The sequence below is a fragment of the Eschrichtius robustus genome, chromosome 14, assembly GCF_028021215.1.
Source record: "Eschrichtius robustus isolate mEscRob2 chromosome 14, mEscRob2.pri, whole genome shotgun sequence".
Lineage (NCBI taxonomy): Eukaryota > Metazoa > Chordata > Mammalia > Artiodactyla > Eschrichtiidae > Eschrichtius > Eschrichtius robustus.
The window spans coordinates 9,359,677-9,376,085 of record NC_090837.1 but is presented as its reverse complement, the minus strand read 5'-3'; the positions used below and the strand labels follow the sequence as shown (position 1 = coordinate 9,376,085).

At 47.1% G+C, this 16,409-nt stretch overlaps 1 protein-coding gene across 2 annotated transcripts; it reads left to right on the top strand.

Moving 5' to 3' along the window:
- Nucleotides 1–6,590: 6,590 nt before the first annotated feature.
- MYL2 (myosin light chain 2) lies at nucleotides 6,591–14,493 on the top strand. 2 transcript variants are annotated; one of them, XM_068562742.1, is made up of 8 exons: nucleotides 6,591–6,645; nucleotides 7,916–8,005; nucleotides 10,276–10,351; nucleotides 11,490–11,594; nucleotides 12,493–12,571; nucleotides 12,670–12,718; nucleotides 14,171–14,287; nucleotides 14,407–14,493. In XM_068562742.1, the coding sequence occupies exons 1-7, from the start codon at nucleotides 6,643–6,645 to the stop codon at nucleotides 14,267–14,269; spliced, it is 501 nt and encodes a 166-aa protein (XP_068418843.1). In that variant the 5' UTR covers nucleotides 6,591–6,642; the 3' UTR covers nucleotides 14,270–14,287; nucleotides 14,407–14,493. The 2 variants fall into 2 exon arrangements, with proteins under 2 accessions (XP_068418843.1, XP_068418841.1); XM_068562740.1 differs by having other exon boundaries at nucleotides 14,171–14,486.
- The last annotated feature ends 1,916 nt before the right edge of the window (nucleotides 14,494–16,409 follow it).

The window sequence follows — 16,409 nt, the reverse complement described above, 5'->3', positions numbered from 1 at the left end:
GAAGGAATTTCCTGAAGTTCTAGAGTGGCAAAACTAATCTCCAGTGCTAGAGGTCAAAAAACAGTTACTTTTGGGGGTTGTTGACAGGGATACGGCTCCAGGAGCTGGGATGTTTTGGGTCTTGACCTGGGTGGTGGTGACATGGTGTATGCATATGAAAAACTCACCGCACTGGGCACTGAAGAGGCATGCACCTTATTACAGGTGTATCTCAATGTTTAAAAACCAAAGAATTGAAAATATAGTCTAAAAGACTTTACATCAAACCACAAACACTGGTTCCCTCTGGGGAGGATTTGGCTGAAGTGACAGAAAGGAAGATTTTTAGTCAAAATATTTCTGTAGCATTTCAAACTGTTTTATAATAAGAATGTATTCATTCACATTGTACTAATTTAACTTTTTATGGACATGCACACAGAGAAGGGCACAGATCATAAAACTGTAGCTCGATAACTCTTCCCAAACATAACACATCTGTGTACCCAGCACCCAGATCAAGATACAGAACATTCCAGTGTCCCAAAAGACCCCCCAATTACTCACTGTCTATCTCAAATTCCAATTTAACTGGGCATTCTATATATATATATATATATATTTTTTTTTTTTTTTTTTTTTTGGCTAAACCTAGTAAACTGCCCCCAGAGGCCACTCACAGTTACACACTCCCACTGTTCTGACCCCTAACAGCACAGATCCATTTTGCCTGCTCATCCACATATTGTTTTGAAATTTAAAATGTTAATGTTTACCTTAGAAAAATATGAGGAGCAGTGATCATCAGCAAAGTGGGAATCAAAGGCTTATAGGAATCCAAAGTCGCCTTACCCATCTCCCCTCATTCCAAGCCCCCTTTTGCCCACTGAAAACACAGTCAACCCAGGCAAAGGTGTTGGATCCAAGTTCAACTTTGACCCTGAGACACTCCATGTCAAGGCTCCAAACGGTCAGTGGAAAAGGACTATACTTCCTTCAAGGACTTCCCCTCCCCCAGGTTAGACCACGTTTTCCAGGCCTGCGGAAAGGTGTTCCCAGGTCTAACAGCTAAGCACCCCAAAACAATCACAGTGGCTAACATTTATCGAGGGCTCACAATGCTCTATCCTATTTGACCCTCATGACAACCCTATGAGGCGATGCTATTATTTTCCCCATTTTACAGATAAGGAAACAGACTCAGAGAGGAGGAAAATACCTGCCTGAGATCACACAGCTGGCCTGAATTCAAACCTTGGTTTATCTGATTCCAAAACCCTGAGCAGTCACACTAGGCCATCTCGAGGAGAATCAAAAGCAAATATCCTTCCTGTCCTCAACCTGGCAGATGACCAATTCCTGGGACCTGGGGTTTGTGGGCTGCAGCCCCCTGTTCTCTGGCTCCTTGCTTCCAGCATTGTCAAGGAAAAGTCTGATGCCATTCATATTTTTTCCACAGGAGCCTGGAGATGTGTCAGATTTTCTCTTAATCCTGGGAGTTTGTGAATTTTGCCAGGATATACCTTGTGTGTGTTCTTTTCCTCATCCATCCCGCATGGAGCTTGGGAGTCCTTTCAATCTACAGATTCCGTTCTCTCCTCAGCTGAAGAAAATTTTCTTGTATTACTTGTTTAGTTTCAGCCCCTGCTCCTGAAATATTTATGGTTTGCCTCTCTTCATTATTTTCCTCCAAGATATTCCCTGCACACCATCTTCCAAACCACTATGTGGATTGCAACAGGGACCCTCCTTGTTGACAATTCATCTAGTTAAGTTCTTAGTTCAGAAATCAGGTCTTAAAGCTCCAGGATGTCATTTTTGGGTTTCACTGGTATTTCTCTATGTTTGTTTGTTTCAGTTTTTGTTTTATGTAGTAAGCCAATATGTGGGTTTTAAAAAATAATCAAATTAACACACTGCTACATTTTCAAAACAGAAGATTATTGTGCCACAGGCAGTTGAACATAAATTCTTACTTTTCTCAAATTGAAGCTTAGTATGTATGACTCTCCCCTTACCCTAACAAAGTTTTACTGACATACATCAGGCCTTAACAACAGGACCCTGCACAAAGGGGGGCACCAATAAATATTTAAGTAATTCATGTCCTTTGAAACTGGGGTCAAAATCATTCTTGCTTAAAAATAGTGTACATCTATTTACACTACTTATATTTTTTCCCTCTCCTCGCGCCTTTTTAAAAAATTGTCAATGGGTAATTTTTTAAATTACCATTCAATAAAATTGACCTTTTTTCGTGTACAGTTCCATGAATTTTAATACACTTAAGTTTTATTGTTGTAATTAATATTACTCCGCTGTTGCTCTGTTTCCTCCTGTGCTCACTAGATGTGGGGGGCAGTATAAAACTCTCCAGAAATGTCCATGTCCTAATCCTTGGAACCTGTGAATATGTTACCTTACATAGCAAAGGGGACTTTGCAGATGTGATTAAGAATCTGGAGGTGGGGAGATTACTCTGGATTATCCAGGTGGGCCCAATGTAATCATAGGGGTCCTCAGAAGACAGAAAGGAGGCAAGAGGACCAGAGAGGTTGAAGTCAAGACACTGGAGTGATGCATCCACGAGCCAAGGAGTGTGGGCAGGGGTTAGAAGCTGGAAAAGGCAAGTATGGATTCTCCACTAGAGCCTCCAGAAGGAATGCAGCCCTGCATTTTCAATTTCTGACCACCAGAACTGTGAGATTAATAAACTGGTACTCTTTTAAGCCACCAAATTTATGGCAATATTTTTATAGCTGCAGTAAGAAATGAATCCACTAGGTTTGTTTTCTGATTGTTCTAGAATTTGCTATTCTGATTGTTCTGCCCAATGTTCTTCTCTCTGGCTTCTGTTCAGGTGGGCAGTTATTTTTCTCTTTGGCTGCATGGAACTTAGGTCTGGTGGCTGGGCACTTCTGAGCTGTAGGAATCCCACCAGCAGTAGAAAGCTCTCAGGCCCTGTGGGACTGTGTTCCTAGGCAAGGTGCCTTAGCCACGCCAGCCTCGAGGATAGAGAGGCCTCAGACCACCCACGAAGCTCCCTCCCCCAATGCAGGTTGAGGTTGATGCTGAATCGTACCCCTGAATGTCTACACAGACCCAAACCCCAAGTCTTCCCAGATTGCCACTCCCAGGGTCTTGTCCCAGGGCTCTGGGGGACTCCCCAGTGCTGGCCCAGCTCACTGACCAGAGTGGGTATTTGGGTCTCCAACAACAGAGCCTAAGGTCTAACCCAGCCTGTGGGCCCAAGTCCTGGCAGCCATGTGACTCCATGCCCTACTCAGGCCACCATGTTCCCAGAATTTCCCTGACATACGCAATCTCACTTAATCCTCTCAACAGCCTTATGAGGGGTTGTGTACTATTATGGTCTCCATTTTCCAGATGAGGAAACTGAGGCCCTGAGAGACTTATTACCCTGATTGAGAGCCCACACCTCTAGCTATGGAGCCAGAACTCTCCCGCCAGCACCTTCTCCCAAAGGCTCAGTTGAATAAAATATGTTCTCAGAGGGCCCAGCTATATGGATGCCCTTCAGGGGCACCACCCACTTCTGGAGGGCCTGAGCCCATCCTCACCCCTGAACCAGGGATTCTCCACCCTCACCATGCATTCTACACATCCGCTGTGGCTGCAACAACCTTTTCGCTTGGCATTTATAGCTACTGACTGCTCGCACAAGTGTTTTAACGAAAATCCATGGTGTGCCTATTAGCTAGGGAAACATTTGTTCTGGTGTTGTCAGAGAATCTTGGACAGAAAAGCTCTTTTTGACCTGTCTGTGTGCACATGCATGTGTGTATAAGTTTGCATAAGTCTGTGTGTAATATGTGCCTCTGTGTATGTGCACGAGTGCATGGGTGTGTTTTGGTCCGCACACAGATGTGTGGGCATGTGTGTGTGTGCGTGTGTGGGTGCAGGTGCCCACTCAAGTGTGTGTACCTGTGCCTGTGCCCATACAGGAAAACACATTTTTTGTTATTAAAGATTGTTAGAAGGGGCTCCTGGGTAATTCTAACCCATGTTAGAGAGGTAAAAACTCACACCGTTTTTTTTTTTTTTTGGTCATGGCAATAAATGATTCTTGGGTTTGCACCCCCAAAATTGAAAATTTTTTTTCACCTGAGAAAGGAAGTGAGTGATCACTGCCATTTACTGAGGACCTGACTGGGCCTCATCGCCACTCACCCTCTGGAAAATCTCATAAGGAAGGTTTTATTTATGTGCTCAGAGAGGTAAAGTCACTTGCCCAAGGTCACACAGAGCCCACCAGTTCAAATGCAATTTTGTCTGACTTCCAAGCCTGAGGGCTCAATCACTCCACTCCATTGCCTCAAACTGCCCAAGGTTGAATGAAAATGTTCTAACAATCCCTACTCAGGCCCTTGGCAAGGAAAGCAAAGTCTGTGTTACTTGTTTATTAACTACTTTGTTCATTCCTGGGGGCCAAGGATCTTCCAGTTTTCTCCAGCTACATCCACAAAGGTTTCAGCACATCAGAGTAACTGAGCACATATTTGTGGATTGATTTGGTTGATAGGATCTCATTCCGGGGTGCTGCTTGCTGGCCTTGCCCCGAATCAGATTGTCCCTGGCATGGGCAGCCCGGGGGCTGGTTAGACAAAGGGTCTCCCTGCTGGGAACTCCCTATTGCTCCCCTTGCTTCTGGAATGAAATCCCAAGGCCATACCACGTGATCTGCCCTGCCCACCTTGCTGGCCTCACTTTGTGCCCTGGCCCACACACAGCTCCAGTCACACGGTCCTTCTGCTTCTCATAGATTCCCAATCCATCCTCCTCTGGGGCTCTTGCCATCCCGTGGCCAGAAGCACTCTCCCCCAGTCTCTGCTCGGTACTACCGCCCAGCACTGCCCACCTCTCTATTTCATCTCTCTGTAATATGTGTCACTACCTGAAATTCTCTGGGTTGTGCATTTGTTTATTTTTATCCATCTACCCGTTGCACACAGCGTCACGAGGGCATGGAGTTTGTCACTCGGCGGCAGTCTCCCACACTAGCCCCGCGCATGGCGCAAAGCAGGCTCCACAGAGGGGGTGACCGCTGGCCCAGCCATCGGCCCTGGGGCCACACCACCAGGGACAGAACGGCTGAGAGAATGTTCTGCTTCTTAGAGGCATGGACTCTGGAGCCCGTCACCCACGGCCACTAAACAAGGCCATTACTTGATTCCAAGCCCTGACTTCTCACTCCTTGGATCCCAAGGCTGCCTGTGAGGCCACAGGAGGAAAACCATCCTGAGGGAGATTAACAACCACAGTGCCTGGCATTCTGAGAGCAAACGGCCTTTCCCAAGGCCCTTTAAGAGCTTGGACTCTGGAGGCAAATGAGCCTCAGATCCACTCCCAACTTCACTGCCTGATTCCAGGCAGCTCATTTTGCCTCTCAGCCTCAGTTTCCTCATCTGTAAAACGGGGACACTGAAAATAAGGTGGTCTCTACCACACAGGGTGATTAGAAATTTAAATTGGAACACGAGACGTGTACCCAGGCACTCCGTGAGAGCTGTTATTTCTTCCTTCCTTCCTCCCTCCCTCTATTTTTGGCTGTGTTGGGTCTTCGTTGCTGCGCGCGGGCTTTCTCTAATTGCGGCGAGCGGGGGCTACTCTTCGTTGTGGTGCACGGGCTTCTCATTGCGGTGGCTTCTCTTGTTGTGGAGCACAGGCTCTAGGCACACGGGCTTCAGTAGTTGTGGCACGCAGGCTCAGTAGTTGTGGCTCGCAGGCTCTAGAGCACAGGCTCAGTAGTTGTGGCGCATGGGCTTAGCTGCTCCGCGGCATGTGGGATCTTCCTGGACCAGGGCTCGAACCCGTGTCCCCACATTGGCAGGCGGATTCTTAACCACTGCGCCACCAGGAAAGCCCAAGAGCTGTTATTTCTTCAGTCAATTAACACATACTCGTTGAGCAGCTGCTGTGTGCCTGCCAGTCTCGAGCTTGGAGCCAGGGAGAGAGTGGTGAGGGAAAAAAAGAGGACCCACCCTCCTGAGCTGTCCACTGACAGTGAACAAAATAAGTGAATTGCATGGTATGTTAGAAAGTGGTAAATGCTGGGGAGAAAAACAAAGCAGAGAAAGGTCTCTGCAGGGCAGGGCTAAACGGCTATTTTAAATAGGGTGGTAGGGAGGTCTCACTGAGAAGGTGACGTTTGAGCAAAGACCTGAAGGAGGTGAGGAAGGGAGCCTTGCAGATGTCTGACAGAAAAGCATTCCAGGCAGAGGAGACTGCAGGTACAAAGACCCTGAGGTGAGACCCATGCCTGATAATGTTAGAGAATTTTAAGTCTCCTCTCCCTGCCATTTTCCTTCTCAAAACAGACAAGCACAAGTGCTGACCACCCAAGCGCTGCAGAAAGCGAGCCACATCTCTCCCCATGCACCAGCCGCCAGTCTCTTTAACCTTGAATGTCTTTTTGGGTCTCACGTGTCACTGGGTGGCGAGTGAGCTGCCCTTACTTCAGAAGAACGGCATGGGGTCGGGGCGGGGGGGGCCTTAGGTGGTGTCCGCCTCACCTACTACTGCCAAAAGTGGTCATGGGGTTATTTTTAAACTTGGGGAGGAAGTATTTATTGTTCCTGGGCTGAGGAAAGCTGGGCAGCCTGTGGGATTCTTCTCGGGGAGCAGTGCTGTGTCCTTTCCACCATGGTGAGTATCGAGGGCCCCCGGAGGTAAGTGATGCTGGGCGGTGAGGTGAGGACACCACCTACAAGCAAAGGACGAAAGGGGAGGGGGAGAAAGGCAGCTCTCTGGGGCCCCAGACCCTGGTGGAAAAAGCACTACTTGCTGTGTGCACACAGAGGAACCCCAATCAATGCCCCAATAAGCCACAAATAACAGCAGCTCCCGGGGACTCGCAAAAACAAAATAAGAGAGTTGGCTTTTTTATGGCTTGTCTACTGACCTCTCAAGGAATCAATAACTCCCAGGGCTTGCAAAATGGGATTGAACACTTTTAAGGATCAAATTGTAATTCTTTTCTCTTGTTCAGGAGTTTGGGGAAAAGAATCTTTTTTGTTTTCACCTCTTGAACTTGCAAATTTAAAACCTTTCTCCCTATGTTTTTGGTTAGGTGTCCCCCTCCCGAAGCAGGAAGCCCCCAAATCAGGGTCAGTGTAGGACTGTGGTTAGGGGCACAGACTCTGGAGTCAGTCTGCCCAAGTTCAATACCAGCTCTGCCTTTCTGTGACTGTGTGACCTTGGGTACATGACCCAACCTCTCTGAGCCGCGGTTGCCTCCCCGTAAAATGGCGATGGTAATAATAGCATCCACTTGACAGAGCAGTTATGAGGATTAAATGCAATAACATATGCAGTGTTCAAGCGTTTGCTGTAACTCAAGTCAGAAGCAGGTGGGGAAATGTTAACTCGCTCTTCTCTGCTCTGTTTGCACGGTGCAAGGACAGAACATTTAGAGAGGAGATTTTGCTGCCATTTGGATCAAGAGAAAATTGAGGGGGACAGAGCAGTTGGGTTTTAACACCCTGAAAATGTGTCATTTCATCTCGCATTCCTCATGGTTCAGTGAGCCTGACTTTTTTTCGCCTCCAATCAATTCTCCTTCTGTGCATTACTGAACTTTTTGTGAAATGCATCGAAACAAAAGCAGCTGGGTCCTGCTGGGCCTGATCCGAAAGCCTGGCCTCCATCCCCGGAGACAGACCTCTACCTCCCCTAGTTTGCAAAGGAGCTGCTGCAAGACCCACAGTCTTTTACGATCCACCAGAACTGGGGTGCTTTTGAGAAACCTTATTCCGTGTCCTTTTATCTTTCCAGCATCGCCATTTTGAGATGAGTATGGGCACCATACCCCCATTTCACAGATAAGCAGCTAAGGCTCACCCAGAGATGTCACCTGACCTAGTCTTCTAATTCCCAGCCTCTGACTTTTTTTAATCGATGCTTTTTTACCCCCTAGTCACCTAAGAAAGCCAAGAAGAGAGCAGAGGGCGCCAATTCCAACGTGTTCTCCATGTTTGAACAAAGCCAGATCCAGGAATTTAAGGAGGTGGGTGCAGCTGTGGAATCATTCGCCTGGGTGGAGATGCCCACACGCTAGAAAGAGCCTTTCCCTCGTTCCATACTCCCTGCAAGGACCTCTCAGTTAGGTTGTCTTTATCCTCCCCCAAAACCCCAAATTCGGTCTGAATGTGTGTGTGAATGACTTAAAGGAATTAACTTTTGCTGATCATCAAAGTAAAGCATATGTCTTGTTGAAAATGCAGGAAAGAATTTCAGAAATGCACAAAGAATAAAAATGACCTGACCTACAATTCTACCACCCAGAGATAATCAGTTAACATTTTGGTATTCACCCTTCCGGTGATTTTTGTTATATATTGGGTTGGCCAAAAGGTTCTTTCGTTTTCTTCCATAAGATCTTATGGAAAAACCCAAACGAACTTTTTGGCCAACCCAAAATATGTACACGTTTGTTAAACAAAGCACACTAATCAGTACCTGCTGTTTTTCTTTGAGCAATTCAGCACCAACATTTTCCATAATTTATTTAAACTGCTTCCTATGGTTGGATGTTATATACAGAATGTTGTACTATTATAAATAACACACCTTTGCTTGTATCTCTGGTTATTTCCTTGGGGTAAATTCCTAAAAGCAGAACAGCTGGATCGAAGGAACTTTTTAAAAAAGGAACTAAAACCAAGTATAACCACTGGTCCAAGTTGCCCTCCAGAAATGCTGTGATCATTCTGACTCCCATCAGCACCAAGAGGAGAAAGTGCCTTTCCCGCCACATCTCCATCAACATAGGGCGTTAACATCTCAAAAATTATTTTTGTCAGTCTGAGAGACGTCTGAGAGTATCTTAGATTTTAATTTTTACAGTCCTCAGTTGTTGAATGCTAGCCGGGTCTGAAACCCTATCACAGACTATGGCCATGTGCCTTAGTAAGCAAACCTAAGTACCAATTAGGCAAAATTAAGCCACTGCCACAGGCTCAGAAGGATAAACTGAACTAATTTTCCAGCAGTCCTGATGGCTCACACTGAGTCATCCACATTCTCACCTGGCCCTTCAGAGGAAAATACGTTAAAGCTATGCTGGAGAGGACACTGTTTCATATAAAAGGGGAAACTGTTTGGGGCTCTTCCAATGGGACATGAAGACTGGCCCCTGCTGTCCCCACCAACATTCAGATCACAGGAACGCCGTGGCCCATAAGCTTCCAGGGAAAGAGGAATTCCTGGGATGAAATATCATATCTGAACTTGAAATAGTCCCCTTCCATGGAGAAGACTACACCCGCCCTTCTCCCTCACTCTGTCCCAACCTCTGGAATGAGATCAGCTGCTGGGGGTGTGACCTGGGGACGCAAATACTTTCAGGAACCAGTTGCTAAAAGAACTAAAAAAACACAGATATAATACATCATTTGTCAATTACCTGGGCATTCACAAAGCTCTTAGAGTCTCCCTGGAGCCAGCTGGGAAAGATTACTGGCTCTGTTTTACAGACAATGCGGGCTTGCGAGCTGGCGGGGACAGACTCCAGGTTTTAACTTAGTTTTTTTTTTTTCAATAACAGCTTTATAAAGATATGATTCATGTACCATGTAGTCACCTTTTTAAACTGTACAATTCAGTGGTTATTTAATATAGTCACAGAATTTTGCAACCATCATCACTAATTTTAGAACATTTTCATTGCCCCCAAAAGAAACCTCATACCCATTAGCAGTCACTCCCCATTTCTCCCGCTCCCCCAGCCCCTGACAACCACCGATCTATTTTCTGTCTCTATGGATCTGCCTGTTCTGGAAGCTTCAGAGAAATGGAGTCATATACTATGTGGTCTTTTGTGTCTGGCTTCTTTCAGCATCATGTTTCAAGGTTCATCCATGTTGCAGCATGTGTCAGAATTTCCTTCTTTTTATTGCTGTATGATATTCCATCATGGGGAGAGACCACATTTTATTTATTCACTCATCAGTTGATGGGAATGTGAGTTGTTTCCAGTTTGGGGCTGTTGTGAATTGTGCTGCTGTGGACATTCACCTACAGGTGTCTGTGTGGACATGTGTTCTCATTTCTCTTGGGAACACACCGAAGAGTAGAATTGCTGGGTCCTACAATAACTCTAGGCCTAACATTTTGAGGAACTGCTAGACTGTTTCAAATCCTTGATTCTTGATCTAATGTCCTTTGATGTGCCTTGAAAACCCCAGAATCCCACTGCCCCCAGCCCTTGGCATAACCTCTAGGGCTCCTGCCCCCAATTTCTCTTGGGCTGACCAGACAACCGCCTCCCTTTCACAGGCCTTCACCATCATGGACCAGAACAGGGATGGCTTCATAGACAAGAACGATCTGAGGGACACCTTTGCTGCTCTTGGTACGTCGCCCCACCAACGCCTGCAGGAGGGTCTCCTTATCCCACTCCTGTGAGGGGCAGGAGGTGGGGCCATCAAAAAGGTCAAGAGCTTGTCATTTTCCAAAGAAACAGCTCAACCAAGATTGGTCTTTAAGGCAAATTTCAGAGGATAGGAAAGAAGTGTTTTAGTCTTTGAGCGTCTTCACATGTGTTTTATTTTTCTTTCAAAGTAATTTTTGTGTGGTTTTGAATGCAATGGCAGTTTACAATAGAACACTTGGAAAATTCAGAAAAGTATAAAGAGGAAACAACGTTGGCCATTAGGCCACATTCCACTGTTAACATCTCAGCCTCTAAGTTTTTTTCTAGGCATCTCGTGTGTGTGTGTGTGTGTGTGTGTGTGTGTGTGCACGCGTGTGTGTGCACGCACGCGTGTGTTTAATAGCTGGAATCATTCTATTTTGGATTCAGGTTTTAAAATTTAACATCTCAGTAGGATGAGGATGAGTACATGGAGCTGTTTCAAAATATGTGTCCAACCTGCCACCACTAACCGCTCCTCCACTCCTAACCCCAGAACTCAGGGCCATGAACAGCTGTGCAGGTTGTGTACTGAGCAATTATACAGAGTACTATTCATATTTGTAGCCACTGTAGACTTTTACATTTAAAACATAAATTATCTTAAGAAGGCGTGGCTTTTTCTAACTTACACAGAGGTACTATATGGCCTGTGGCAGTGGCTAGAGCAGGTACATCAGAATCTCCAAGGCTGTATGGGTTATAGCAGGTGTAATTTGAAAAAGTTCCCTCAGGTAATTCTGATGTCTCGCCCACCTCCAAGTAACAAGGGCTAATTTATAATACGAGCATTTCCCATTGAGTAAAATATTAAAACATCTGTATAACTTGTTCCAGGTTCTGAAGGCACTATTTTAAAAAGTAACTAAACCCTCTTTGGGTTGTTCCCAGTTGTCTGACTTTTATAAATAACACTTTTGAGAACATCTTCTCACGTGAATCTTTGGCCCCATTCACTCCGTCTCTGATTATTTCTAGACTAGATTCCTTGAAGTAGGATTATAAGGGCAAATGCCAGTGTTCTGACAGCTGTTTCTGTCCCAGCTTGGAGTTGCTAAGTGTCTGTCTCCTGCCCTAGGGCGTGTGAATGTGAAAAATGAGGAAATTGATGAAATGCTCAAGGAGGCTCCAGGTCCAATTAACTTTACTGTGTTCCTACAGATGTTTGGGGAGAAACTTAAGGGTAAGTTCATGTGTATATCTGCGCATCTATGTGTGTATATGTATATCTGTGTATATGTGTCTCTGTGCATCTGTCTGTGTATGTCTGTCTGTCTTTATGTGTCTTCATCTTTGGGCATCAATTAAAGCACTGGGAGGACATATTGGGGTTGGCCCATGAAGGCAGAGTAACGTCAGGGGGAAGAAAAAACAATAAAATCAGCAGTTAACAGTGCTCCAAGGCTTACCCTGATCCAGACCTCATGCTAAGCACTTTAAACACATTATATGCATCACCTTATTTAATAGCATCTAGGAGGTAGTTTCTATTCTTATCCCAGTCTACAGATGGGGAACTGAAGCTCAGAGACGGAAAGTCTCTTGCCTGCAGCCACACAGCTAACAAATGCTGGAGTCAGGATTTGAATCCGAGTCTTTCTAAGTCTAGATCCATGCTCGACCTTGGGCTTCCTCAGAAATAACTGGATTCTCAGGACTTCCCTGGTGGCTCAGTGGTTAAGAACCCGCCTGCCAATGCAGGGGACACAGGTTAGATCCCTGGTCTGGGAAGATCCCACATGCCGCGGAGCAACTAAGCCCATGTGCCACAACTGCTGAGCCTGCGCTCTAGAGCCTGCAAGCCACAACTACTGAGCCCGTGCTCCGCAACAAGAGAAGCCACCACAATGAGAAGCCCATGCACCGCAACAAAGAGTAGCCCCTGCTCAACACAACTAGAGAAAGCCCGCGCACAGCAACGAAGACCCAACGCAGCCAAAAAGAAAGAAAGAAAGAACTGGATTCTCAGCCCACTCTTTCAAAACGCCAAGGCTCAGTGTTCAGGAGGCAACAGGACCTTTCCTGCTTACCAGAGGTTCCCAGCCACCCATGGCACATTTTAACCCCGTTTTCTGTTTCAGGGGCAGACCCCGAGGAGACCATTCTCAACGCGTTCAAAGTGTTTGACCCTGAAGGCAAAGGGGTGCTCAGGGCTGATTAGTGAGTGGGATCTGTGGGGGAAGACGTGGGGTTCCTTGCTTCTCCCCCCAGACCTCTCCACACAGCCAGCTGCAATACCTGCTTTTCTCTCTCTGCAGCATACAGGAGATGCTGACCACGCAGGCAGAGAGGTTTTCCAAGGAGGAGGTAACAGGGCCCTTCGGACACTCTCTGTACCCCAGCTCCTGGCCTCACCCTTCTGGGGACTCCCTCTCCAGACTCTCTTATATAAAACACCCCTGACCCCACACTGAGAGAGAATCTGCTCTTGTTTACTAAGCCCTTATCTCATTTCACTCTGTCAATCACCCTGTGAGGTAGGGACTAGTATTATGGTCATTTTACAGATGGGGAAACTGAGGCTCAGGGAAGCAAAGTCACTTTGCTTTGACTAAAAGGACAACACTAATGAGAAATGCCGGGGCCTGGATTCAAACCTAGGTCTGTCTGACTCCAGGTTCTGTCTTCCTCATAATGCATGGATACCTGCTGAGAGCATCAATTTCCTGATGAAGTGAAGGTGGCATGCAGGGTCACCGCATACAGTCGTGTAGGTTGTACACTGCACAATCCTCCTGGATGCCCTTAATACTGCAGAGTATTTATTTGTTGCAATAGTTTTCCAGCAGATGGCAGTAAAGTGTCCTGTTATAATTTTTTAGAAATCAGAATATATGACTTTTTCTGGCAGGTGGCAGATGTGCCTGGAAGAAGGGGCACTATTGTTAATTCACCAAAGGCCCTGTATAAACAAGCAACTGCCTTGTCAACGTTACTAATGAACCTTAATGAGTCTATTTAAAATGGTCCCTTATAGCCTCTCTGGCCTGATTCCATCAAGTTTCACATTTTACTAAAAATTTTATTTGGATTTCCCCCTCAAAACTCAAGCAGTTGCAAGAGCCTGCCTTTCAACTCTCACCAGGCTTTGGGACTTTGGACACGCTCCTTAACCTCACTGTGCCTCAATTTCCTCATCTGTAAAGTGGGGACAATAATAGAATCTACTTCATAGTACACTGTGAGGATTAAATGAGTTCACATGTATAAAGTGCTGATATGTAATAAGGGCAATATAAATGTTATCTATTATTAACCCCAAATTAAAAAACAAATAACTAGCCAATACTTTTTAAATGTAGAAATTGCACATTTAAAAAAATTTAATTTCTAGTTTCCCTCAAAGAAACAAATTCCTCAAAGAGTCTGACCTCCTTGCCCATGTGGACACATGGGCTGGCCCTGAGCAGTTGCGACCTCTGTAGATGGACTAGCCTCCATTTAGCCACAGTCCCCACCAGGCCCACTTTGCTCCCCCACATAACCTGCCCGCCCCTTTGCACACTTGAGTTTGCGATCCCTTCTTTCCCCGTCGCAGGCTGGTTCCCGGGAACATCCCTGCAGGATGGCCCTTGGGGCTGGCACCTGTGGAAGAGCTACAAAGGGCAAGGAAGCAGGAGGGCACGGAGGGAGATGTCCACCGCAACCCATGTCCTCCAGGCCCCCAGCTGCCTCTCCACTCGGGCCGCCCCGCACACAGCCCTCCCCCCTCCACTGCCCCTCCCCATGTCCTCAGCATGTCTTGCTGATTCGTTGCAGATCGACCAGATGTTTGCCGCCTTCCCCCCTGATGTGACTGGCAACTTGGACTATAAGAACCTGGTGCACATCATCACCCACGGAGAAGAGAAGGACTAAGGAGGGGATTGCCTTTGGGTGGGTGGATGGGGGGCGTCCCTGTCCTCTCCTCACTTTGCCCAGTAATGCCACCACCCCTGCCCCTGGCGTGTTGGCTGTGTGGCCGCCTCATTTATCTACCTCCATCTTCTTCGCAGCCTGGGTGCCTTAGAGATACCATGTGGCCACGCAGCCGGCAGATGGAAATCCATCCAGAGGCCATGTTCAAATAAACAGGAGGTTGTGTATTTGTTTATGGTGTGTCCTTGAGTATGGAAGACCCTTTGCTAGTTCCCGTGAAGGTGGTGTATGAGCTAGTGATGGCCCTGCTGTCATTATTATTGAATCTTAGTGACTCTGTAAGATAGACCTTCAGGGACTTCCCTGGTGGTCCAGTGGTTAAGACTCCACGCTTCCACTGCAGGGGCACGGGTTCCATCCCTGGGCGGGGAACTAAGATCCCGCAGGCCGCATAGCGTGGCCACAGACCTTCACAGCCACTCAGGACTATTTCCATGAAAGTCCACATTTTACTGGAATGTTAACTAGAGGACCACAACCCTTTCTTTCAAAGAGTTCGAGCACTGGTAGAGCCTAGCTTCCCTGGCGTACTTTCCTTTAGGATGTCACTGGAATGCTTCTCCCATAGATGTGTTTAGGCCCCAGGATAAGTTAAGAAGAAGAGGCCTCACATGTACACTAAAAATATGGCTCATTTGGCCAAAAAATCACATCCATTAATTGTAAGAGGTTAATTTCTAATTTCAGATAAAGTAGAAGTTGTCTGTATTTCTCTCCTGGCAAATTGGGGGAGGGACACAGACATACATAGATAATGACTTCTGACCCTGCCTGGGGTCTAGGAACTAGGACTAGGTGTGAGTTGACTCTTGATTTTGGGTGACCAAAATCATTGCTGAAACACTGAGGTCTGTTTTGGCTGCAAGAATCCCAACTTAGGAGACAAATGAGTTCACATAACTGAGAAGTCTGAGGGCTTCAGGCATAGCTGCATCCAGGAGCTCAAACAGTACCAACAGAACCTGAGGAGGCCTCTCCACTGCTCTGCTTTCTTTCATGTTGCTCTGCTCTCAGTGGTGACAGAATGGTCACCAGCAGTTCTTAGCTCTTGTCTATCCCCACAGCAATCCTAGTGGAAAGAGGGCACCTCCCTCTCTCCCAGCTCCACACAAATCCCAGAACAGGGCGTATGGGATACCTGAACCAACCCCGAAACAGGTGTAGTGCTCTGACTGGCAGACTTGGTCACATGATTAACCCTTGCGTTGGGGTTGAAACCAGCCCCTTCCAAACCACACGGCCTGAGGGTGGGAGGGGCCGTTCCCCAAAGGAAAATTCAAATGCCTTTTAGGAAGAAAGGGGAGTGGATGCCGGGCACTCAAAGTTTTCAAGAGAACCCCAAGAACCCAGGACACAGCCAAAGCGAATGATGTGATGGAAACAAAGGGCTGAAATTGGGGGTGGGAGTGGCAGCTGGGGTCGACCAGGGGGTATGAGGGGGTCCAGGTGGTTGAAGGAGCCAGAACTGGAGCCAGTCTCCAAGGTTCAAGAACAACACCAGAGCCCCCAGAGGAGGAGCTCAGGGTCAGCTCCAATGACATCACCTGCTGGGAAGGGGGGGGGTCCCTTTCAAAGCCAACAGCAAGCTGGGAAGGCAGGGACCCAGGGGCCCCCCACGCCATGATGACCCATCATGATCCAAACCCTACAACAATCCATATCCCCCACGTCTGGAACCTGTGACCTGGGGCTCCTACAGAGACACGGCCAGGCCCGGGAGAGGCCCCAGCTCAGAGCGCTCAAGTGGAGTTTGTGTTTCAGGGCAAGACACCCTGGACACAGCTCCACAGTGACACATTCATCCACACCACACACACACACACACACACACACACAGAGCCTCCAAGGCTCCTGGTTCCCACCTGTGAGCGTCTGCCACACCCCATGTGGTTCTAGGACGTGAAATCAGTATTTTGGCTCCCAGCCATGGTGACCTCACACCACTCTTGCCCCCTTGCTGGCTTTGAAACTCGACCCTCCTGCTCCTCTACCCCATCCTGGGGTGGCTCCAGCACTCCAGTCTCTTAGTAATGAGTGTGAAGAGGCACCAGGGTTACGGAACAAAACATTTACTCTCTCT